At 46.3% G+C, this 25,869-nt stretch overlaps 1 protein-coding gene across 4 annotated transcripts in view; it reads right to left on the bottom strand.

The window, feature by feature from the left end:
- The window catches only part of ELOVL6 (ELOVL fatty acid elongase 6), a 153,073-nt gene that overhangs the window by 35,717 nt on the left and 91,487 nt on the right, over positions 1-25,869 (bottom strand). For all 4 annotated transcript variants that reach the window (XM_073602360.1, XM_073602377.1, XM_073602384.1 and 1 more), the window contains 2 exons: positions 21,048-21,179; positions 18,102-18,253 (listed from right to left, as the gene is read on the bottom strand). In XM_073602360.1, coding sequence (XP_073458461.1) covers positions 18,102-18,253; positions 21,048-21,179 — 284 coding nt within the window. The remainder of the gene's footprint in view (positions 1-18,101; positions 18,254-21,047; positions 21,180-25,869) is intronic.

Raw genomic sequence — 25,869 nt, 5'->3', positions numbered from 1 at the left:
TGAATGCACTAGGTCTTTGCTGAATGATGTCGGGACATGACCAATGATGACTCAGAGGCAGCTAGCTACGAAAGGGATGTGGGATTGGAAACGTAACGAATCGCAACTTGCGTATATGAATGGTTTGAATCCTACCTGCAACAGCGAGCGAGAACCGCCGATGAAGACTACGAACGGAGACACCGCAACACACTAGAAATCGAATGCACAGACTTATGAACCATGGGGTGAGCTGGAAAGAGCCTGCCTAGAGATGTGAGCTATCATGCACCAGAACCGACAAGGACCACAGGTGAGTGATCTGATTAAATACCCCCCGGGCGCCTCCTATAAATTCAGGCCACCATACTGGCCTTATTTGTTACAGAAGTAATCTCCAGCAACTCTATATATATTTTTTTTTTCTGTCAGCAACAGTGTGTGAGCACAATTCTATTACTACACTATTCCACCCTTCTATGCAGCCTTTTATAAAACTTGGGGGTGCACTGCCACATCACATAAATGCTCTAATAGGGGCCAATTTGCAGTGAGACTATGAACAGGGAAAACATGTAGATACAAAAAAAATGGCAAAAGCTCTCTAAAAGGGTAAAGAGGGAGATTCAGGGTTTTAGACGACGATATACCCTCAACCTCTAGTTGCAGTTTGCACAGGAGTACCTTACACTTATTTTAGGGAGCTGCATACCTTCCAATTTTACAGCGTGGACCTGCAATCAAGTCTGTGTACAGAGCAGCTGGAGAAGTCCCAATTGCCAGAGAGGGCTGGGAACAATTACAAAAGGCAGGGTTGAGTATCAGGATAGAGATTCCCCTGTGAAGATAGAAGGTGGGTTGGGGCCCAGGACAGAGATTCCCCAAAGACAAGTGACACCCATGGAGGAGGTTTGGAGTCTCTCGGCATTCAGTTTGGCAGGAACCAGCAGATGGAAAGCCGGCTGTAACCCATCCACCTTGTCAACCCCACCTGGAAGGAGCCAGTGTGTGAGGACAGCTTGCCTTCAGGTGAGCCAGAGGGAAGCGACAGTGGTGGGGCAATAGACTAGGGGTCACTCAGACTGCAGGCAGAGTTCGGACCCATAGATGCTGATTGGGAAGAGTAGTCTTCAGACAGCAGATCAAATAGAGAGTGGGAATAGGGAAGCCCTCAAGAGGAGGTCAAGGTGCTGGCAGGATTGCCAGATGTACCAGAATCAGCTGATGGGGCAGGAGAAGTGGAACTGCCAGCAGGGGCTGAAGAATCTTAGCAAACGCCAAGCTTGTGTCCAGCAATGGGTACGGTCATGCACGTACGCAAGGGCCAGGTCCAGAAGTGCTGAGTATAAGCAGTGCATAGTTCAGTCACCCTATGCTTGCGTTCTTCCTGGGAGAGGCAAGTTGCGAGAGCTTCCGAGGTTCTCTCGGTTTCATCGATAGATTCAAAAGAACAGCACTGTAACAGGGCCTGGACATCATCTAGGACTCTCGTTCACAGTAGGAGGATGACATGGTGTGGTATTTTATACATGTCCCTAAGCCACAACGGGGGTCCCACAATGAAGAGGCCTGGGCCTGGTTTCAGGACATTCGGCAGGAATGGCACCTGGGGTGGGTCATATACAAGGACCGGTAGTGGTCGTTAGGGTCAGACAGCAAACAAAAAGCTATTCAGCTGCTGTCAGGGGAGCAAATGGTAACATGTACTGGTAAAGGGGCTAATGCAAGATTTTAGCCTGAAGACAGCAGGAATAGATGGCACTCACTGCTGCAGGGGAAGATCTGTTACCCTTGCTCTTGTTTTATCACAGACTAGGCCAGTTCAGTTTCTTACTTTCTTTCCAGAAAAGGTATTGTTCCTGAAAAAGATTCCTGGGTAAGGCCTAGAAGGGTGTTAAGTTTGTGGTTATGGAAGACCTCCTCCTTGTACATAACCTTTAAGGACTTATGTGAACACTGTGTTGTCTTGTTTACATTTGTTCTGCCAGCAGGCTCTTACCCCCTGCTGACAGACTGTTTCAGTTAGGCCAGTGTTTCAACTCCAGTCCTCCAGGCGCCCCAACAGGTCTTGTTTTCAGGCTCTCCATTAATTTGCACAGGTGATTTGATAAGTTTCATAACTTTCCTTTGCCCACAAAAGTTGATGCATTGAAGTTGCTGCTGGGAATGGCTTTCTTTTAGGGGGGGGTGCTCAGCCTGGAGGTGTACATATTGTAATATTTAAAAATATTCATGTATATTGACTGTTATTCGCTAGCTGCAGGGCGCTGTAGTTAGAACTCCTGTTTATATGTGTTGCTGTATATACTGTATGACAGTGTACTTACTCTATTTTTCTATGTATTTATTTGTACATAACCCGTGTCCAAGTTGTTTCCCTTTTCCCCTCCCCTATGTTTCTTATGGGATGCTTTTGCATGGGCGCAGGAGGCATTTTTGTAAATTTTTCCAGCCAATGGGAACATGGCTGTTTTTAGGGGAGGTGAGTGAAGCACCCTCTATAGAGTTGCCACCTCATCTCTTTAAACCCAAACACATATGAATTACACAGGTTCTGAGGCTAATTAAATGCAGATAAGGCACACATAAATTACCACCTTAATCAGCCACAGAACCTGTGTAATTCATATGTGTTTGGGTTTAAAGGGAGGAGGTGGCAACCCTAACCCTCTAGTGTGCTACTAGTGTGAGCCTTAACTGGATCATGGGTTTACTGAAGGTCAGGCTGGGTGACTCATACATGCAGGTCTCTGGTGCCTCCCCTGGTTCTGGAAGTTTGGAGAAGTTTTTAGAAGCTGAAGGGTGGAGGCCAGTACGGATGATCTGCATACTTAGGGGAATTCGGCCAATCCCCAGGCAGTGTGCCTGGCATGGTGGCTGAGCCAGCCCTTAAATATGGATGAGTCATAGCAACAGGGCAGTCGGTGGAAGATGAAGTGCTGAGGAGCTCAGGTTGGCTTGGGAGGATCCTGACCGCAGTGTGGATTGAAAGGAATCTTAAACAATGGGAGCAAGGAGGACAGTGTGAGTACATTAGCACGTTCAAGGACTTACAAGGGGGGAGACACATGTAGCCAGCCTTTCTGGAAGACAGAGTTGTGCTTAATTTTTCCTTTCCCTTGTCCTTGGAGATCTTTGGTAGCAGCCAGGTGGGCTGGTGAAGAAACAGCCAGGTGGGCTGGTATTTCCTGCAGTCAGCAGAGCTGGGATCAGGATCTACAGGGGAGTTGAAGATGCTCCGGAATGCAGCCTACAACACTTTGTGCTACTTTCTAAGGGACTGAGAGTTCCTAGTCCTTAATAGGATTTTACTATCAGTGTCAGTGTTCAGGAAGGGGACAGTTCTGGAGTGTGTACCTAGGGAGGAAGTTGTTCCTGGTTTTGCTGCTATCAAGCTGGGCATCCCAGAATTCCTATTCCCCATCCACGTTATTACCCCTAATAAAACATTTAAAAACGCTAAAAGACTGTTACTTGTGTCTGTCTGAAAGTGAAAAATGCTTATTGCCTGGCTGTGCAGGAGTGGGGAACCCAGTCATCTGCAACCCTTGCGGGGGTAGTGCTACACAACAAGAGACTCACAGGCTGCAGAGAAGAACTGGGAGAAGGACTGCACAGCAAGGTAAACTCCGCCTTTTGAAATGGTAATGTTTTGTTCGGCTTTAAGCATGGCGTGAAGCTTATTTTCACGTGCCATATACAATTAGCTAAAAACACTTTCTTCTCCAGGTGAGGGTATGCTACGATGGCATCATATATATAAAAAAAAGGCACACTCAGCAGATTTAATGCTCTACAGAACACCAAATAGGTCTTTATTTAACCTCTTGCAGACCGCCCCACACACATATACTGCGGCAGGGTGGACTGCTCTGTGCCAGATCATGTACCTAGTACATGATCCTAAACTTCCGGGTCAGGGGCGCGCGCCACCGGGGAATCGAATCACAGCTAATCAGTGGGTCCGACGTGACTGATGTCTGCTGGGACCTACTGATCATTCGAGACACAGGCAGAACGGCAATCTGCCTATGTAAGTAAACAAGGTAGACCACCGTTCTGTGAGAAAGGAACGTACTGATCCTGTGTTTCTGCTAAGCAGGAGCACGGATCTTTACCTTCCCCCAGTCAAAACATCTCCCCCGCAGTTAGTAAGCACAATTTTAGGCATATATTTAACCCTTTAATCGCTCCTGATGTAAATCCCTTCCCTGCTAGTGTCATTAGTACAGTGACAGTGCATATTTTTTTAGCACTGATCGCTGTATTAATGATAATAATGATACTGTGTCACTGATCCCCAAAAAGTGTCAGTTGGGTGTGCGATTTGTCTACCGCAATATTGCAGTCCCCCTATAAGTCAATGATTGCCACCATTACTAGTAAAAAAAATATCCCATAGTTTGAAGACGCTATAACTTTTGTGCAAACCAATCAATAAATATGTAGCAGAATACATATTGACCTAAATTGATGAAGAAATTAGATTTTTAATTTTTTTTTTTAATTGGGTATGTTTTATAGCAGAAAGAAAAAAATGTTGTTTTTTTTTAAATTGTCGGTCTTTTTTTGTTTATAGCGCAAAAAATTTAAACTGCAGAGGTGATCAAATACCACCAAAAGAAAGCACCATTTGTGGAAAAAGAGGACAAAATTTTATTTGGGTACAGCGTTGCACAACTGTGCAGTTGTCAAAGTAAAGCAGTGCCGTATCGCAAAAAATGGCCTGGCCAGAAGGGAGTAAACCTTCCGGAGCTGAAGTGGTTAAACATTGTGGTTTAGGTTTGTAGCACGGTCCCCGTAGGGATTGCTGTGTGTAGACTTCCCTGGGCCTCCCCTTTATCATCTTGCAGCCAGTTACTAGGGGTTTTCACACGACCACCCGTACTCTCATCCGCTCGTTATCCAATAATCAATCCAAGGGTTTGGTTTTTTGGTATTTATTATTGGAACTTAGACGGAAGAAGGGAATAGTGGAATACTCCAACTGGAATTAATTACAGATAAGGACTACTCTCACTCAGCTTCACCAAGTTGAATGTGGTAGCGGACTCTCTGCTATACAATACTGCACTTATATGGGAGAGATAAATAAGTCCTTTGCATGCTCTGGCAGCGGACTTGTAGAAACTGTTTCATCTTCAGAACAATCACTGGCATCCCCTTTGGCCGACACCCATCCACTAACTTGTGAAAGGGGGGTCATATTTTTTATTCAACCCCCCTTCTAGCACAAGTTCTCTCTGCTCCCAAAGTGCCCTCTTGCACATGCAGCATCCTCTTACCCCCCCCCAAATCATTGCAAGTATCCTTCTTTGACAACTTGCTCCCTCCCCCTTCAAAGAGAGGCAGGCTGCTATTGAGGGGACAATCGTGGTGTCTGGGATCCCGGGCACCTCGCTAGAGATTTGGGGCAATCACTCCAGGACTCAAGGCCAGTTCACACCACGAATCGCAAAGTAACGCACTGTGCGTTCTTCTGCCATTCACATGCCTTCCAGGTGCTGTGCGATTTCAGCCCTTTCATTTGAATGGGCTGAAATTGTGTTGGTCTGCACCAAGAGCTGTGCATGCAATACTTTACAAAACGCACAGCAACTGGATTGCATGGTACTACTGCTGATCATACAATCTGGTGCAGGCAAACAATGCATTTACAACCTGCATTTGGGGAATCATTAAGTTGACACCCGCTACAGATCACTTTGGCAGTGCATTTTGAATGCAGTGTGGGAAACGCACACAAAACGCAGGTTTCCCTCACTGCACAATAGACATGTTTTTTTTTTGGTGTGAACAGGCCCTCGGAACTGGGGAGAATACCCAGCATGGCTGTAGACAGTGGGGGTTGGGGGTTGCATTGTGGAGTGGAGAGGGGTGGCAGGGAATCAAAAATCAAAATGCACCTTCTCCTGTGTAGACAAAAATTCTTGCACCGGCCCAGGTGGTACTGATAACATCCCTGCTGCCCCCGCCGCTCCCCACCGCTGCTAGCCCAATGCTGCCAGTCTGCCCTTCCATTCTCCATCAGTGTTCCCATTGTGAGCCACTTGCTATCTGAGCTCTCCTTCTGCACCACTGCGGCTCATATTCCTGGAGTCAGCAACGTATATGCTGGTTCTCCTGTCATGGGTGATCTGCTTAGGGCTCGCTCACTGAGCCTGTCAGTAACTTCCTGTTTAAAAGCCTCTCAGATGCAGGTCTTACATGCCAGTAAAATCTATAACATTTTATGGCAGTACCTAAATACAGGTGGAACACAGTGGCGTAACTACCAGGGTCTCAAAGGTTGCACTTGCGAATGGACCCTGGTGTTCTGCCATGGTGGGGGGCCCAAGATGGCAGGAAGGGGGCCGCTGTGGGACCGTAATAAAGGGCCCCAGGACCAGAGGTCGGCGGGGCCCTTCATGGTTTCTTGCACTGGGGCCCTGAAGGTTGTAGTTACGCCTATGGGTGGCCATTAAAGTTCTGAATAGGAACCAGTTTGAATATTGATAGTGTAGCAGAGTCTCTTACCTCTTCCAATCTAATGAGGACCTCCAAGGCCAAAGATAGCTGACATCCTTCAATGTGGTGGGTTGTGAGGCATAGTGGGTGCAAAGATGGTGAAAGTCATTGGGCGCCAGACACTTCTTGGATGTAAAAGAGGTTTTATTTCTTTTGACAGTCCTTTTATATATTTTGGGGGAAAGAGGTTTAGAGCCAGTACACCCTTAGATAGTTGCAAACTCATATGGCAAGACTCCAAGACTTCAATAGGAGGACAGCCGTACTGAGAAAGGCCCCAGCAAGGCGCCACTTCTGCACGTGCAGGACTGTTGTCCCCTATGGTAACAGTCCTTTAACAGTTCCTAACTCAAACGTATCAGTTCTTTCTCCTATCACCTTCCAGGACGTTACACCTGAGAGATGAGGGCTTCTCCCTACAGGAAACACAAACAATTGACAGCTTGTTATAAGTCCCCACCCTTCCCCTTGATCCCCGGTATTGATTGTGTTTCTCCCGAACACAGCAGCATGTTTGTTTTGTTTAAAGACCAAATGACCGGGGAGGGTCTGATGGTCCCCTGTTGAGACAGGTTTTAGGGAGGCCGGGGAGGGCTGAACTAACCTGTTGGCTTGTCCTTCTCACAGGTTGCCCCCAAGTTTGCACCAGCGCTCTGGCCGCAGGGAATGCGCGCCATCGCTGGATGTGCATGAACCACCACCTTCTCTCTTCATTGCCTGGAATCTTCTTACAGGAATTAATGCTCTCCAAGCCTCACTCTGGTACACGGCCGCATCAAAGGAATTGGGTGGCGCCGGTTTTACAGCGGGAGAAAGTGCGGAGAGCGGCGTGGAGCAAGGCGGTGGAAAGCGGTCGGCTTGCTGTACTAGCCCCACTAGCGGTACCAGCAGCCCAGGACCCTGCTAACCTCCTCATGGAACAGGAGGAAGGGAAGGCAACTGCAACTGCGGGCAGATCCAGGTCGGGGCCTGGTGAGTACAAACCCCCCTTGGAAAGGGAGGAGGGGAAGGGGATGAGAGGTCCTGGATTCTAGGGTCTGAGAATCTTTGGGATGGCCAGAACAGGCTGGACTTCACCAATCACCTTACCCTTCCCTCCTCTCCAGTACAAGCCCGCAGTTAGGGGGAAGACAAAATAATGTTATATGCTATATCTTTTTCTAAAAGCCTGTACACACGATCAGACTTTTTGACAACAAACATGCAAATTAGCTGTTTTGGAGCAACATCCGACCATGTGTACGCTCCATCGGACAAACTTTTTCTTTTTCCATCGGACTTTTGTTGGCTGTGCGAACGCACAGACTTTCCGGCAACAAAAGTCCGATGGAGCAAAGTCCGATCGTGTGTACACAAAAGCATCGGACTTTTGTATAAACTACAGTATGCAGCCGCAAGAATGTTTCCAGCGCGAACCCATTGCGCTGGTTCTCGGCGACAGGGTACTATACATGTCGCGCTGGCTGCAATAGGAAAAACACATTTTCCTATTGCGGCGAGCGCGAGAGGGAATTCCTCTCTGGGGGCATACCAGGCCCTTAGGTCTGGTATGGATTTTAAGGGGAACCCCCTACGCCGAAAAAACAGCGTGGGGGCCCCCCAAAATCCATACCAGACCCTTATCCGAGCACGCAGCCCGGCCGGTCAGGAAAAGCGCCCCCCCTCCTGAACTGTACCAGGCAGCATGCCCTCAACATGGGGGGTGGGTGCTTTGGGGGAGGGGGGAGCCCTGCGGCCCCCCCCACCCCAAAAGCACCTTGTCCCCATGTTGATGAAAACAAGGGCCTCTTCCCGACAACCCTGGCCGTTGGTTGTCGGGGTCTGCGGGCGGAATCCGGGAGCCCCCTTTAACAAGAGGGCCCCAGACCCCCCACCCTATGTGAATGAGTATGGGGTACATCGTACCCCTACCCATTCACCTAGGGAAAAATGTGTCAATAAAAAAACACACTACACAGGTTTTTAAAGTAATTTACTGTATTAGGCAGCTCCGGGGTCTATTCCGGGGTCTTCTTCCAACTTCACCGCTCTCTCCGGCCTCTTCTCCCGGTGTCCGGTTCTTCTCCTGCTCTCCGGCCTCTTCTCCCGATGTTCGGCCCCTTCTCACGCTCTCCGGTTCTTCTGCGGCTCCTCCGCTATCTTCTGCCGCTCTTTTGCTAGCGGTGGCCCGTACTTCTGCGTTGCCTTCTTCCCTCTTCTCTTCTTCCGATGCTGACACGACGCTCTCTCCGGCTGTAATGCTGTCTGAGCACTCCACTATGACTTATATAGGCGGTGACCCCGCCCCTATGACATCACAGTCCCGGGGCATGCTGGGACTGTGAGGTGATAAGGGGGCGTGGTCATAGGACGCAGAAGTATGGGCTGCCGCTAGCAAAAAAGAGCGGCAGAAGATAGCTGAGGAGCCGGCAGAAGAACGGGAGAAGAGGCCGGAGAGCAAAAGAAGAACCGGACACCGGGAGAAGAGGCCGGAGAGAGCAGCGAAGTCGGAAGAAGACCCCGGAGCTGCCTAATAAATTACGATGTACCCCATACTAATTCACATAGGGTGGGGGGCAGGGATCTGGGGGCCCCCTTATTAAAGGGGGCTCCCGGATTCTGATAAGCCCCCCGCCCGCAGACCCCGACAACCAACGGCCAGGGTTGTCGGGAAGAGGCCCTTGTCCTCATCAACATGGGGACGAGGTGCTTTGGGGTGGGGGGGCCGCAGGGCGCCCCCTCCCCCAAAGCACCCACCCCCCCATGTTGAGGACATGCGGCCTGGGTATGGCTCAGGAGGGGGGGTGCTCGCTCGTCCCCACCCACTTTCCTGACCGGCCGGGCTGCGTGCTCAGATAAGGGTCTGGTATGGATTTGGGGGGGATCCCCACGCCGTTTTTTTGGCATAGGGTTTCCCCTTAAAACCCATACCAGACCTAAGGGCCTGGTATGCTCTTGGAGGGGAACCCATGCTGTTTTTTTATTTAAAATTTGGCGTGGAGTTCCCCCTCAAGATTCATACCAAACACAGTGCCTGGCATTGGTGGGGATCCCAGTTGGATCTCCGCACCAGTGTGAACCCGGCTCACAAGGTGTCGATCTCGCCGATAAAAGCGGCGAGATTGACACAATATCAGTCAACAATACAGGAGTTGACCAAAGGGTGGTGGTAAAGAGCTAAAAAACCATGTGATTTGGTGAAAGTTGGCTGGAAAAGTCCTGCCGTCTGTATGCAATACAAACCTATGGCCAACGCCCTTTGTACAAAAATCCACAGGAAAGTTTGTACAAAGTCCTATCGTGTGTATGGGGCTTAACAGCATCCCCCAGCGGAGCCCAGGAGGCCCCAGATAAACACCCTCCTGCCACTACAAGGCATAGCTCCTCAAAAAAATGTGGGTACTATAAGGATAAACTCCCAAAGTTCCACTCAAAGCCCTTCTGCTATAACTGTATAAACAAATGAGCAGGAAAAGAAGCTTCTGCATTGATGAAAAAATTTCTCTCATCTATGCATACGGAAATGCTGGCAACAGTCAAAGCTTTCTGTGAGGCCGCCAGGCAGTCAACAACCCAGGGCCCTGACAAAGAGGAGCTTACCCCTAGAGAAGGCACATCCTCCCAGGAGAGCCTCTTTAGAGGGGGACCTAGTGCCCTTCTCCCACCCTCGCAGTCACTCCCTCTAGCCCAGGTAAAGGAGGAAGAGGAGGACGGGGGGGGGGGGTATGGAAAGCCAGGTCAGAGCACAGCTAAGAGGGGGAGCTGGATCCAGACCTGTTAAGTCAGACTTGCAAGCAATATATGCTACTGAGGAGATTCCAGAAGCCCCTAGAGTAACCTCAGCACAGGACAAGGTATACAGGGGGCAGAGCAAGGCTCAATCCAGAGTATTCCCACTTCATCAATCCCTCGAGGATCTGGTCCTACAGGAATGGAGGGAGCCTGAAAGGAGGATTGTCAGACAAAAAACTTGGAAAAGGAGGTTTTCCTTTAATCAGACTGACGAAAAGACATTCTTTAAGCTCCCAAGACTGGATGTCGCCCTGTCTCAAGTCACCAAGCTGTCTGACCTCTCCTTTGAGGGTGCAGGCAGTATTAAGGATCTGATGGACTGTAGAGCAGAATCCCTTCTTAGAAAAGCTTGGGAGGCTAATACATCAGCCATGGGTCCGGCCTTAGCAGCAGCCTGTGTAGCCAGGAATGCAGATTTCTGGGTGGAGAATTGACCAAGCACCTGTCTCAGGAATCCGAAGCGGGTGACATCCTTAACTCCCTATCAGTGATAGGAAAAGCTGTCGCTTACCTTGCAGATGCTGCAGTTGAGTCTGCAAGAGCTTCGGCTAAAACGGCCGCATTAATCAACTCAGCTAGGAGAGCTGTCTGGATTGAGGCTTGTGAAGGAGATGTTAAGTCAAAGGGTAAACTATGTGGCCTTCCCTTTCAGGGTTCATTGCTGTTTGGCCAGGGCCTGGACGACGTTCTGTCTCGGTCTTCAGAAAAGGGTAAACAATTCCCAATAAAGCCCAAAAAAGAAAAATTTAAAATAATTTTTCGAGGCCCCCCAGGGCAACCACAGCATAGAGTCAAAAAGGAGCCCAACAAACGGTGGGGCTATGGTAGGGGAAAGCAAAAGAACAGTTTATCGTTTTCCTCCCCCAAGGTTGGGGCCAAAGAAACCAAGTAACTCCAAGATTAGGGTGGGGGGACGGCTGTCCCACTTTGTCCCTCAGTGGGAAAAGATATCGGACAGCAGTTACAGCTGCCAGATCCTGCGAGAGGGTTATCTTCTGGAGTTCTCGGCAAAACCCCCTCTATGATCACTCTTACACATCACCCCAGGGATACCCTGAAAAGATCTGCCCTTCTGAAGGGTATCCAGGAATTGGTGGAACAGCAGGTGGTGGTGCCAGTACCAAAGAAACAACAGTATCAGGGACTCTACTCCCACGTATTCGTTGTTCGCAAGCCGTGAGGAATGTACCGGCTGATAGTAAACTTAAGAAACCTGAACAGGTACCTGGAATACAAAAAGTTTAATATGGAGAGCATCTACTCCGTACGCAAAAACCTCATGAAGGAGGCCTTCATGACGACTCTGGACCTCAGGGATGCCTACCTGCATGTGCCAATTCATGTGGATCATCAGGCAATCCTGAGCTTTGCAGTAGCAATCGGAGGGGAGATTTTTCACTTGCAGTTCAGAGCCCTTCCTTTCGGGTAAACAGCCAGACCAAGGATTTTTACAAAAATCCTAGCAGAGGCAGTAGCCTTTCTACATCTCCAGGGTATATCTCTAATTCCATACCTGGACGATCTACTGATCTCCGGACCATCAGTCACCCAGGTCAGATCAGATACCAACAAAGTAATGTCCGTTCTAAAAAACTTGGGTTGGATAATCAACACGGAAAAATCCTCCCTCGAACCAGAACAGGTCAAGACCTTTCTTGGTTACAGGATGGATACCAGACTGCAGAAGCTCTTCTTGCCAGAGGACAAGGTGACAAAACTAGCTTCATCAGTGGGGGGCTTGATAAAGACCCTGTCACGCTCTAGAAGGGAGGTGCTAAGAACGCTAGGTCTGATGTCGGTAAGTATACCAGCCATAGTCTGGGCGCAACTTCACTCAAGAGACCTTCACCATTTCTTCCTGTCTTCATGGGACAAAAAGAAGAAGAAGGAGTCCTTGGATCAGGAGACATTACTAACCCCTCAGGTCCTGTCCTCCCTGGAGTGGTGGACAGTACCCAAAAACCTAAAGGGTGGCATCCCATGGGCTCAGTGGAATCTGGTAAAAGTTACCACCGATGCCAGTTCTTGGGGGTGGGGGGGCCCACCTTGGAAAGGAGAAAGCCCAAGGCCAATGGAACAGCTCGCTAGGTCAGATGTCGTCCAACTACAGGGAGCTCAAAGCAGTGGGGAAGGCCCTGAAAACCTTTCAAAAGAGCATCATAAGCAAGGAGGTTTAAGTGAGCTCCGACAATGCCACTGTCATAGCCCACTTGAGTCACCAGGGAGGCACCAGGTCCAGACTCCTGCTAGAATTATCCAAACAGATCCTGGACTGGACCGAAGAAAAGGTTCTCTCCATTTCAGAGGTCCACATAAAAGGGACAAGCAATACCGAGGCAGACTTCCTCAGCCATCAGCCGATAAGACAAGGGGAATGGGAACTGAACCCCGAGGTATTTCAAACCCTGGTGCAACGCTTTGGAAATCCGGAAATGGATCTGTGCGCCAACAGGCGAAACAGGAAGGTAAAGAGATATTTCTCGATTTCCCAAGAGAGGGAGTCAGAAGGACTAGATGCACTGACTCAAACCTGGCAGTGCAGGCTGGCATATGCCTTTCCACCCCTAGCACTGATTCCGCAAGTTCTTCAGAAGCTCAGCCATTTCCCAGGCCAACCCCTCCTGATAGCACCCTGGAGGCCAAGGAGAGCTTGGTTTCGCCAGTTTAAGTTCAATGGCAGTGGCAGAGCCTTGGAAGCTCCCGAACAGGCCAAATCTTCTCAGGCAAGGTCCAGTACTACACCCAAGGCTGGAATTTTTTCAGCTGACGGCCTGGTTAGTGAACGCCAGATCTTAAAAATGGCTGCTCCGAGAGAGCAATAAGTACCCTCCTTCTGAGTAGGAAACCAGTGACTAAAGATTTATTCTAAAGTTTGGAAGACCTTCTGTTCCTGGGGTAAAGAAAGACAGATGACCTCCACCACTGTTCCGGTTATCCTGGAGTTTCTCCGGGGCGGAGTAGACCAAGGTCTAGCGGTCAGCACCATTCGGGTTCAGATAGCAGCCCTCTCAGTCTATCTTGATGTAAGATTGGCAAAGGAAGACCTCATTAAACATTTTCTGCTGGCCAGGGAAAGGATTTCCCCCGTCTCCACAAGTAGTTTCCCACCATGGGACTTGACAAGGGTGTTAGTGGCATTATCTAAACACTCATTTGAACCTATAGAACAGGTTCCCTTTAAGTTTTTAACCTTAAAATTATAATTTTTGTTAGCAATTACTATGGCCAAGAGGGTCGGAGACTTGCAAGGGCTGTCCATGAAGGAACCTTTCCTATTGGTACAGCCAGATAGGGTCACCCTCAGGGCAGATCCCTTGTATCTACCAAAGGTAGAATCCTTATTTCATAGGACGCAAGACATAACATTGTCGTCCTTTTGTGATAAACCAAAAAATGAGAAAGAGAAGAAACTTCATTGTCTGGATGTAAGAAGGTGTCTCCTTACCTATCTAGAGAGAACAAAGAGTTTTAGGAGGTCCAGTTACCTACTATTTCTGTACGCTGGGTCTAGGAAGGGACTTCAGGCTTCTAAAGCCTTCGTCTCCAGATGGATCAGGGAAGATATCTCCATGGCTTATGAGAGTTCTTGAGTTTCAGCACCAGCAAAGGTTAAAGCTCATTCAACCAGGTCACTAGCAATGTCCTGGGCTGAAAAAGCAGGGGCCTCCTGGGAACAAATCCACAGCCCGGCCACCTGGTCCAGTCAGGATACGTTCCTGAAGCACTACCGTGTGGAAGTGTTGTCACAGCAAGACTTGACTTTTGGTCGGAACGTCCTACAAGCTGTGGTCCCACCCTGAAGGTAGGCCTGTGTTTACTTGATTATCCTCTCAGGTGTGACACCCTGGAAGGTGATAGGAGAAAACCTATGTTAGACTTACCGGTAACGGTATTTCTACGAACCTTCCAGGATGGCAGGCCTACTTCCCGTCATATATGGAGGGAAGGATAAGCTAAACGCTAAGTGGCAAGTACCTATGTGGAGCGATGCTCCTTGTGAACCAGTTCAGGATTACTTTATTACAACATGGGGATCAAGGGGAAGGGTGGGGACTTATAACAAGCTGTCAATTGATTGTGTTTCCTGTAAGGAGGAGCCCTCATCTCTCAGGAGTGCCGCCCTGGAAGGTTCGTAGAAATGCCGTTACCGGTAAGTCTAACGTAGGTTTTCAGCTCCACTACAACTGCTCCTTGTAGTTCTTCAACAATGAGCTCCTGGTCTCTCACTACACTCACTGATTTACTGACTATGAATCCCTTGAGCTCCTCCAAGGTTGGCGGTGGTATCTCCCTCAATCGTCACCCTCCGCTTCTCTGCTGGGTCCCTAGCTTGGCACTCCAGATACTTTTAAAGCTTCACCCCTGCTGACAGGCTTGGTCCCTAGCTTGACACACAAGGCTGCTCTGCAAGCGTCACCTCCGCTGGTTGGGTCCCTGACTTGATCATCTCCTGAAGTTTCCCGATTCTTCACAGTGCCCGTTCGGTGACAATATGATTTCGGTACTTGCTTCAGTTACTCACTGTGGTTCCTGGTAAAGGCGATTGGTCTCTCCGTGGCGACACCTCCGACCACTGACAGGTTCTCCAGCCAACAGAACCGTCACTTTTGGTTGGACTGCAAGATGCAGTCCCAACCCTGCGCTGCCCTCTCACTTCTGGATAGTCTCTCACACAGCCTGGCAGCCAGATGCCCCCGGGTGGCACAGAAACACGGATCACCTGACCTCGCCCGAATATATAGGCTCTCCCAGCAGGCCAAGGGATTAAAAAAACCCTGCCCATTGGCTGGGACACCCACATACCCATAACCTGACCTTGGGTTTCCCTCTCGTATCTAGTACAACCAAGAACCCGGCCACATAGCGGTAGAAGAGAAAAGTGCAACAAGGCCAAGCTTAGGGAGAAGTCAATAGATCCCTATCAATCAACCAAGACAACTACTCTTGGCAAGTAAATTTGTGAGGAGCTCCCTGACTAAACTCCAGGGTGCTACAATAGCTAAACAGTTTTAGCAGCTACACGAGTCAATGGCCACAGATGCTGGCAGAATGGCAGGTGGGCAGGCTGAGGAGAAGCCAAAAGAAGACTAGCTTGTGGGATTCTCTCCTACTTACAAATCTGAAAACCTCTGACAGTGTGAAGAAGGTATGCAAGCATAATATTACTTCTTTTGGCCTGCCTAGATAAATCTATTGGTGATGCAGTCACATTTTATATACCAGCTGCATACAAATATAAACTGCTGGGTTAAAAACAAAAATACAAAATAATGACAGCACTTGAGCAGGGTATACACGGACTGAAAATTGTTTGGTTTTTGATTTATTTGATCATCGCTTGCAGCCAGGCTGTCAGAATACAATATTGCAGCATGGGAGATCCCTGCATCTCACATAATTTGGTTGGATGGAAAAAAAAAAAAAAGACACTACTATTCTGTTAGTAAAGTTCCCAGTAACTCTCAACATTCAGTTCAGCAGCCCTATACTGAGTGCTTATGATAGATTTTGGAGTCAATTAATTATTGATTGGGGGAGGGGGGGGGGGATTTTACAATATTTTCTAAATTAATTAGATGGGTTAGGTAGATGGATGTTTTCATAACCGATGAAGCCTGGGTTCACAACTCTACGCTTTTGATGTCATGTACATATTTTTTCATAGGCTTTAATGGGCCCGAACACACAGGTAAATGCCCATAATATCAGACAGGTCTTATTATTTACAAAACACTACGCAAATGTGAATAGCCTCACTGGTAACCATGTATTTTCATGGCACACTGCAAAACGTACGCAAAAAAAAAAAAGCGCAAAAGGTGTGTAGGAGGCCTTAAGCTCCACCCATGGTGCGCAGACTATTTTCATCTACTCTAACACACATACATCAGAATAAGCACAGTGGCTACCATTCCTGCTTCACAACTCTTTGTGCTGGGTGGGATATACTTCTGCACAGCATAACTGTACATTATGACACACTTACCTTACAAGTGTACCCAACTCTGGTACTGTTCATTTTAGGTTGCCAGCTGCCTCTTCGTACTCCAAAGTTGGCATCTCTTTTGTTGAGTCTTCCTACTCCCCAGTAATCCTCTTTCCAACCCATCAATTGGGCAGTCACTGATAGCGCCTGCACACAGGAGTTATTTATTCCTCGCTACCCAGCTCCATTCTCAACATCTTGCAGATGCTAGCAATAAGCCGGGACAGTATGCTGCATGCACATACAGTGTACATAGAAAACACAAATTTGCTAGGATAGACTTTTTGGCAGAAGACACTTTTCGCCTTTCTTCTGTTAAAAGCTCTATCTTTCAGTGCGTTTTTATTTTCAGAGTTTCGTTTTACATCAAGTGTTCAGTGAATGAAGTGTACAATAATTAATGCTTCATATTCTCTCTGTGTATAGGTTTGTTTTATCCAGGTGTTCTAGTTTCCTTCCATAGTTAAAATGTACTAGGAGGCTAAACAGCTTATGCCCAAAATTGTATTGAGGATATGTACTGTATCTCTACTTTCTAACTTTGCTTGCGATATACGTTACATATTGCCAAAGTGAGATCAAAAATTCTAGGTCCATTATCCACAGTTAAAATTAAACGGATGACCTCTGTAGGGGATTTTAAAGTGTTGTCTATGGAAAATATAGGGTACCAAAAGGTTTGTTGTCATTTTGCAGGCTCTTGCAAAATTTAAAACTTGACATGTTGGGTACATATTTACTCAGCCCAACCTCCTCTTTTAGATTTTACCAAATAATTAGGTAATATACTACTTTTTGTATCTTAGGCCCCTTTCACACATGCGAACTGTTCAGACCCGCCTGTCATTTTTTTCAGGCAGATCTGAACGGTCGCTCCATACAGCTCTACGGAGCATCAGATGTCAGCGGTGACATGTCCGCTGACATCCGATCCGCCCCAATCCGATCCGCTCTGCATATCCAGACGGATGAATGTCCTATTTTCCATCCGTCTGGCGGATCAGATCAAAATGGGCAGGCGGTCCGTAATCATCCGATCCCCTCATAGGGGATAGTGGTCTCTCTGACAGGTCCGTCCCTGCACAGAGTGCAGAGACGGACTTGTCATCCGCCGGCTCAGCGGGGATCAACGGAGGGATCAACGGAGGAATCCCCGCTGAGCAAGCGGAGTAGTAAAAACGGACAGCCCCATGTGAAAGGGGCCTTAAAAGTAATAAAATGTATTTGCTTTACTGAAATTTTGCACTTGATAAACTGCTGCGCACATATTATGTAACATGAAAAATTGGGTCTACCACTATTTTATTTTCCACGGATTTGGCTTTCAAAAAATGGATGTTTGGGGGTTTTACCTAATTTTCATGATTAAAATGATTAAGACGTATATGCTAAAAAAAAAAAAAAAAAAAAAAAAAAAAAGGCAAAAATGGCTCTTGCAGCAAAATGGTTAATAGGACTAGGCTAGAAATAATTGAAGTACAATGTGGAAATGAATAATGAATATATGATTTTACATTTTGATCATAGATGTACTTTAAAGTAAAGTAAGAATTACAATTTACCAGGACTGTCAGCTTTGCATAGCTCATTATGAAAGAAAGTATACTGAAAGTTGTTCCTAGCTGTTTAAGAACACATCGGTTTGTATAGCAGAACATTTTGTGCAATATGTTTTTTTTTTTACTTCTTTTCCTTCAAACAGCAGCTTTCACATAAACCTTTCAAAGCATATAGAAGATAAAAATATTTCACACAGCCAGTCCCTTGGACCAAGCCATCTACTGTTAACGTAAAAACCTATTTTCAGTAATTCAAAGCAAACACGGACTCTTTTCATTTTAGGATGAAAGTTACTTACCCAGCTCCGGTGCTTTGCTGAGCACAAATGCATATGCCCAGAATTTGCTGACTGGTCCATAATAAAAGCTCTGGTCACAAACGGACTGCTTGAGGCCTTTGGTCATCAAAATGTATAGCATATATGCACCAGTCCGGACTGCACCAAATATACTAAAAGAAAACAAAAGTAATGAACATGCCAGATATTCTGCAAACATGTATATAATAAAATGTTATTTACTGGTATTGTATATTTCATGTATTTTTCTACCTAATATGTATGCTTTACATTATGTAGAAAAAATAAAAACAGCAGCCTTTATCAACCTCAAGATCATTCATATTTTGTACCACTTTGATACATTTTGTATATTTCCATAATAGTCTAGTTTAGAAGAACCCTTTATGGTGTGTGAAGTCAAAGAAATGTGCAACGCTCCAACCCTCCAGAAGCTTCCCTCATATATTAGAAACTGTTACTGGCTTGGGGTCTGTCACTCCTCTATACATAGCTCAGTAAAATCCAAAGGAAAAACTGCACACCGATGATGTCTTCACAGGCAAAATTTCAAACATCAGACAAGCTTCAGCACGTGGTCTTGCCTCCAGGACCACTCCTCTGACATGTTTTGCCTGATGGGCTTAAGCTGGCCATACACTGATCGAAATTCGGTCAGTTCTGCACAGATCAGCTAAATTCAATGAGTTTGCGGCCATCCCTGTTAAACAGAAGGGACATGCTGGAAAACTTCTCGATTGACTGCAGCTGCTGATCAATGTATTCTGACAGCGGCAGGTCCCACTGCCAGAATGCAATGTTCCCGCAGGGCTAAACAAAAGAAACAAAACAAAAAAATCATCTATGGCACATGTGTCAAACATAAGGCCCGTGGGCCGAATCTGGCCTGCCAGGCCATTTCAATGTGGCCCTCGCACCCAGGGGCTTTCAGTCAAAACATTGTGGAACTCCATTTTATGACCTCTGGCTCTTGTCCTCTGCTCACCAGTGTCACTTGTAAGGCCCCATTCACACCTCAGCATTTTGTAGCTTGCAGCCTGAAGCTCCAAAACGCTGGAGGAGAAAACAAATCTATTATTCTCTGTGGAGATTGTTCACATCTCCACTCCAAATCGCCTGAAGCCTAAAAGCAGAAGCCTTCTGTGTTTACAAGGGCAGCTTTTCTCTCAGAGGCTGTCACAGATCCTTGCCTACCCTAAACTCACAATGAGGACAAGGGAGATGCAGGTGCAGTGTGGCATGACGCATCACATGGTAAACTGCACTGTGATCCCCGTCTGTGCCAGGTGCACAGATGGCTACCAATGATCTCCCTGCAAGTGAGAGAGACAGAGCTGCCTACACTGCTGGGAGGCACCAAAGCTGGGCCGTACAGCAGTGGTGGGAGCTGTGTGCAGAGGTGGGGTATGGGGGAGAATGGTGCAGAGGTCAGAGCCGGGGAGGGGTGGAAGCGAGATCTGGGAAGCCTGTGAAAGCGCTGAATCCTGTACACTGTTCATGGCACACCCCTAAACCCCGTACTCTGTAGCGCACCCCCCTAAACTCTGCACTCTGTACGTAGCGCACCCCTGAACTCGGCACGTAGCGCACCCCTGAACTCGGCACTCTGTACGTAGCGCACCCATGAACTCTGCACTCTGTACGTAGCATACCCCTGAACGCTGCATAGCGTCCCCCTGAACTCTGCCCCATATACGTAGTGCACCCCTGAACTCTGCACCCTCTGCATAGGGCACTCCTAAGACTGCACTCTGCACAAAGCACACCCCTGAACTCTTTACATAGAGAATCCCTGAACTCCACACATAAGCACGTCTGGTATTTTTTTGCCCCTTTAGGTTCCTCCCACGGTTAGTGCAATTTGGCCACACCCACTGTTCAATGCGGATCGGCAAAGGGTGGGGGGTGAGTTCCTGCACCTATTCTCTGAACCCTGGATAAAATGTATATAATCTTACAGATACAACAGGCCCTTTGAGGGCAACCATAATGCTGATGTACCCTGCGATGACACCCCTGATCTATAGTCAGCTTTAATCATAGAGGAGTTAGGCCTATTGGGTAAAACATGTAAGAGGGGGCCGGTCCAAGTGCTGAAGTTTGTTGGTTGATTAAAGTTTTGTCTGTTAAGCAGTGGCAGCTGGTGGTATATTTTTGGGGGGTAGAAATCCGTCTGCCGCCAACCCCTGGTGGTCGATGATATATTTTTTTTTGGGGGGGGCGCAATTAGTCCACCGACGCCCCCCCCCCGTCGATCGTCCTCAGCACTTACCCCATCTAGGTTGCAAGCTTCCTCCGGGCGGTGGGCCTCTGCGTCTCCTTCTTCCTTGGCTTCATGGTGCACAGCTTCCCCTGTGTCTACTCCCTGCTCCTCCACGGTGGCCAATAGGATCGCTTCTCTGCGTTCCAAGCCCACCCTTTTTTTTTAAGCCAATTAGAGCCTCAGGCTCTAATCATGTGCCTCAAAAAAAACCCCAAAAAAACCACTCCCATTGGAATCCAAGCGTCTGGCGCTCCGGATGTGAAATAGAGGCATGGATTAGTGGGGGCGGTGCCCCTGCACCCCATATTGACGGTGGGCCATTGCGGCTTGAGGACATCATCGGTGTGCACCTTGCATTTTAATTATACCAAGCTAACACTTTGATTCAGTCATTTTTTTATTTGGACGGATAACCTGTTTTTTTGCACGTCCTTAAGAATTACATTTCTTTTCACTTTAGATGGTAGAGTTAAAAGGGACAAAATGGGGTTGATGCAATAGAGGCAGCAGGCAGAAAGAGAAGAATGAATCGAGTTCAGGAATGATTTTGGCCATTCCCCACTATTCGAAGTCAGTTTTAAAAAGGCGGTGACCAAGTTTGTTCTAGTTTTTTTTGCATCCTAGTGACAACCCCCACCCAACCCAATCAGAATCCCACTGATAGATTGTTTAACTTTTTCTACCTGAACACAGCAAGGCTGAGAGACCATAGAACGAGAGGTTTTCTTAGCTCAAACTTTTCCCGTTGTTTCATTAGGTGCCGACCACCAAATATAAAGGCAGCGTACAATGCGGAAAATAAAAACGACTTCTTCCTGAAAAAAAATATATATATATATTATAAAAAAATATAAAAGACAACATTAAAATAATTTCAGTATCATCTAACCAATGTTGATAAAATATAGCCTTGTTCATAAAATCATAACATATACTGTATATAACAATCAGGCGTCGTAAGAAACTATTGGTCCCAGCAGCTTTAAGGAATAGGCTACCTCCAGGCATACCTGCTGTTCTGCCCTTCCAGACTAAACACTTCATGTGCGACCTCTATAACTGATCTAGTTGTGGCAAGATAGCTGTAACTTACATGCTCAGTAGAATTAGCAGACCGTGACCCAAACCAAATGACATTCTGTAGATCGTAGAAAGCTTTTAGAGAAAACTTGTGCAAGGATAAGGCTTGGTTCACACTGTACACCGCATGTGAAAAACACAGAAACTGCACTGCATTCCTGTGCAATTCATATGAGGTTCAGTGTGGTGCTGTTTAATTGGGCTTAAAATGGAACCGCATGCACCTTATTTGGAGTCGCACTGAACTGGATTGCACTGCATTTGCGACCTGCTTTTGGGGTGTCGTTAACAGATAAACTGCGGATAGGTCAAAAAAATCATAGTATGTCTAGCTCCAACAGAATACGGTACATGTGATGAATGGAGGGCCAAAGTGTGAATAAGAAGGGTGGGACTAACTATATAGAGCGGCTACGGCGTGATGTAGGAAGTAGATTATTTAAAGACAAAACAGACAATGCATGCCCTCCATTTATTAAAAAATGTCCCATTATGAGACCTCTGTTTATATTACTGTTAGGGACCGGACTACACAAACCACATATGTACAAATTTGTGCAACTAAAATCTCTGTTTTTATCACAAATTACTGAAACCATTAATTTATAAGGAGGGTGGAAACAACTAATTGACATAATCTATTATAAATGATAATGAAAATATTTGTCAACCATTTGTATAATCGATTAACTGGTCTGCTGATTAGTTGGCCTGCATACAGAATGCATTATTTGTTTACATATCAGAAAATACAGTGCAGCACACATACAGCTCAGTACATCATCCATACATGTCAGTAAACACATTGCGTCACACATACAGCTCAGTACACCGTTCATACACATATAAGTGCCTGAGAACTTGTGAATGTGTGAGGAGCAATGCCTCGTGAGACATGTAGTCCTGGGCAGGAGAAGGAACCGAGTTATTCTTAAGGCAGAAGTTTTTTACCTTGCTATAGGGGCACTCTATACTATACTTTGCGGCTTGCTATGGGGGCACTCTTAATGCAGGAGTCAAAAGTGCTGGTGGGGGACCCAAGAAGAGGAGAATCAGGGCTGCTCTCTGCAAAATCATTACACAGAGCAGGCAAGTATGATAAATTTGTTATTTTAAAAAAAAGCTCCTCCAGAATTAACATGGGCCTCTTGGCTGCTTCTCTGATTAATGCTCTCCTTGCCTGGACGGCCACGTCTTGGTAGCATTGCAGTTGTGCCATACTCTTTCCATTTTCGGATGGTGGATTGAACAGTGCTCCGTGAGATGTTCAAAGCTTGGAATACTTTTTTTAATAACCTAACCCTGCTTTAAACCTCTCCACAACTTTATCCCTGACCTGTCTGGTGTGTTCTTTGGCCTTCATGATACTGTTTGTTAAGAACTAAGGTTCTCTAACAAAACTCTGAGGGCTTCACAGAACAGCTGTATTTTTTTTACTGAGATTAAATTACACACAGGTGGACTCTATTTACTAATTAAGTGACTTCTGAAGGCAATTGGTTCCACTAGATTTTAGTTAGGGGTACCATAGTAAAAGGGGCCGAATACAAATGCACGCTACACTTTTCAGATATTTATTTGTAAAAAAATGTGAATACTATTTATCATTTTCCTTCCACTTCACAATAATGTGCCACTTTGTGTTGGTCTATCACATAAAATCCCAATAAAATACATTTACGTTTTTGGTTGTAACATGACAAAATGTAGAAAATTTCAAGGGGTATGAATACTTTTTCAAGGCACTGTATTAACTAAATTATACACCACACTTTGAGGTTCTTATCCACTTAATGGAATCAATAATCGACCAACTAGCCTATTATGAAAATAATCGTTAGTTGCAGCCCTTTTTTTTTTTTTTTTTTTTTTTTTAGCTGGTAAGTGGGCTGGAAAATGTTTGCAGTGTACTGAAAGCACACATCTTATATCAAAATATACCATTATTCTGAGTAATTCGACTCATATTTGAAAATATATCAAACTCACTTTCATATTGTTCATTGTAAAATATTGGTAAAGGATAAGAGATAAAGGGTAAGAAAATGAGTCAGGATGGCACTTGGCAGAGATCAAGAACAGCTGTGTTTGTGTAAATTTAAGAGGTAACACGAAGAAGCTTCACTAGACAGTCATCTGCAGTTGGAAAGAAGTAGATTCAACCCACATGCCAAGATGTAAAGTTTAAGCCTCTTTGCTAAATATTCGCAGTGTCAGTTTCTTGGCAGTCCTTCGTATGCAGCTGATTAGGCACTTGGCACCACCAATACTGAGCTAAGCGAAGTGCCAATAGTACTTTTTGTTGAAATGATAACAGCTGTACTCCCACTTCATTAATAAAAGTGCAACTGGAGATATCAAGACTGACAACATAGAGCGCAGAAGGCTAAAACCTCAGGAATTGCAGGTCACACATAGGTCAGGATACACCAATACTCACTCTGACATAATGATCCTAACAAGATACATTTGTATATAGTTCCATATCACTTTAATAAAGAGGAAAAAAAAACAGAATAGCAGACACTGCTGTAAACCAAAGGATGTGAAAACGCTAAACAAAATCTAAAATATTATATTCATGTGAAATATTTTACCTGCAAAATATTAGTAATACTTGTCAGTCACTCTGGTGATTCACCTACACACACACCCCTACATAGTCAGGAGGGTGACAACACCTTTTTAGTTTTCATTTTCTTGTGTCACCCACCTGCTCATTAATTTATGAAAGATCATCATGATTCTGCTAAGGTATTCCCTGTGCTCCACTCCAACTGAATACTTATACGCACATGACCTTTAATGGCATCCCAGTCTTAGTCCGTAGGGTTCAATATTGACTTGGCCCACCCTTTGTAGCTATAACAGCTTCAACTCTTCTGGGAAGTCTGTCCACAAGGTTTAGAAGTGTGTCTATGGGAATGTTTGACCATTCTTCCAGAAGCGCATTTGTGAGGTCAGGCACTGATGTGGACAAGAAGGCCTGGCTTGCAGTCTCCACTCTAATTCATCCCAAAGGTGTTCTAGCAGGTTGAGGTGAGTACTCTGTGCAGGCCAGTCAAGTTCCTCCACCACAAACACACTCATTAATGTCTTCATGGAACTTGTTTGTGCACTGGTGCACAGTCATGTTGGAACAGGAAGGGGCCATCCCCAAACTGTTCCCACAAAGTTGGGAGCATAAAATTGTCCATCATTTCTTGGTATGCTGACGCCTTAGGAGTTCTCCCTTAACGGAAATGAAGGGGCCAAGCCCAACCCCTGAAAAACAACCCAACATCATAATCCCCCTCCACCAAATGATTTGGACCAGTGCACAAACAAGGTCCTGACCTCAACCTGCTAAAACACCTTTGGGATGAATTAGAGCGGAGACTGTGAGCCAGGCCTTCTCGTCCACATCAGTGCCTGACCTCACAAATGCGCTTCTGGAAGAAATGATCAAACATTCCCATAGACACACTCCTAAACCTTGTGGACAGCCTTCCCAGAGAAGTTGAAGCTGTTATAGCTGCAAAGGGTGGGCCAACTAAATATTGAACCCTACAGACTAAGACCAGGATGCCATTAAAGTTCATATGCAGGCATCCCAATACTTTTGGTAATAAAGTGTAAACAAAATGCAGTGCGTCACTGCGCATGCGCTGATGACGTCAACGGCTATTGCCGATGTGGCTATCTCCTAAATGGTGCACATTTAGGAGTTAGAGGATATTCATTGTACCTACAGGTAAGTTTGATTGTAACCTTACCTGTAGGTACAAATTTAAATACAGACTTTACTACTACTTTAACAGAGCCGACACGTCTGTGACACCGAAAATGCCAACTGTGCCCACCAGTTCCACCCCTTCCTACATCCAAAAAAAGCTGTACTATAGCTTCTATCAATGTAACGTGGTCTATGAAAGGAGAACGGGAGGATGAATGAAAGGTCCACATCCTCCATTCATTGATGGTGTTTCACAGACAGAAGCTATAGTAAAGCGCCTATGAATGGAGGACTGGGGCAGGACAGATGAGCATAATTGAAATTTTTTATGTCACAGGTCTGTCAGCTCTATCCATTGCACCAAAGATTAGGACAATGGGGCTGGGGGGGTGGAGCAGATTGGAGGAGGAAGATCTTAGCTAACGGAGGAGACAGGCGAAAAGGGCAGACAGTCACACTCCTGAGGAATACATGTCACAGGTCTGTTGGCTCTATCAATTACTGCCATACCAAAAGGTACCAATAAGATGAAATCCAGCAACTCGGAGTGCTCTTTCGAAGAAAATTCATTACTGGCTACATGTATAAAAGCATTATACAAAAGAGGCTAATACGTTTCAGCTTTTGCAGCCTTCCTCATAGCATAGCCTTGCTATAAGGAAGGCTGCAAAAGACGAAATGCGCTAGCATCTTTGTATCATGCTTTTATA

Source organism: Aquarana catesbeiana, linkage group LG01, assembly GCF_042186555.1.
Source record: "Aquarana catesbeiana isolate 2022-GZ linkage group LG01, ASM4218655v1, whole genome shotgun sequence".
NCBI classification, from domain to species: Eukaryota; Metazoa; Chordata; class Amphibia; order Anura; family Ranidae; genus Aquarana; species Aquarana catesbeiana.
This window is presented reverse-complemented; position numbering and strand designations above follow the sequence as displayed.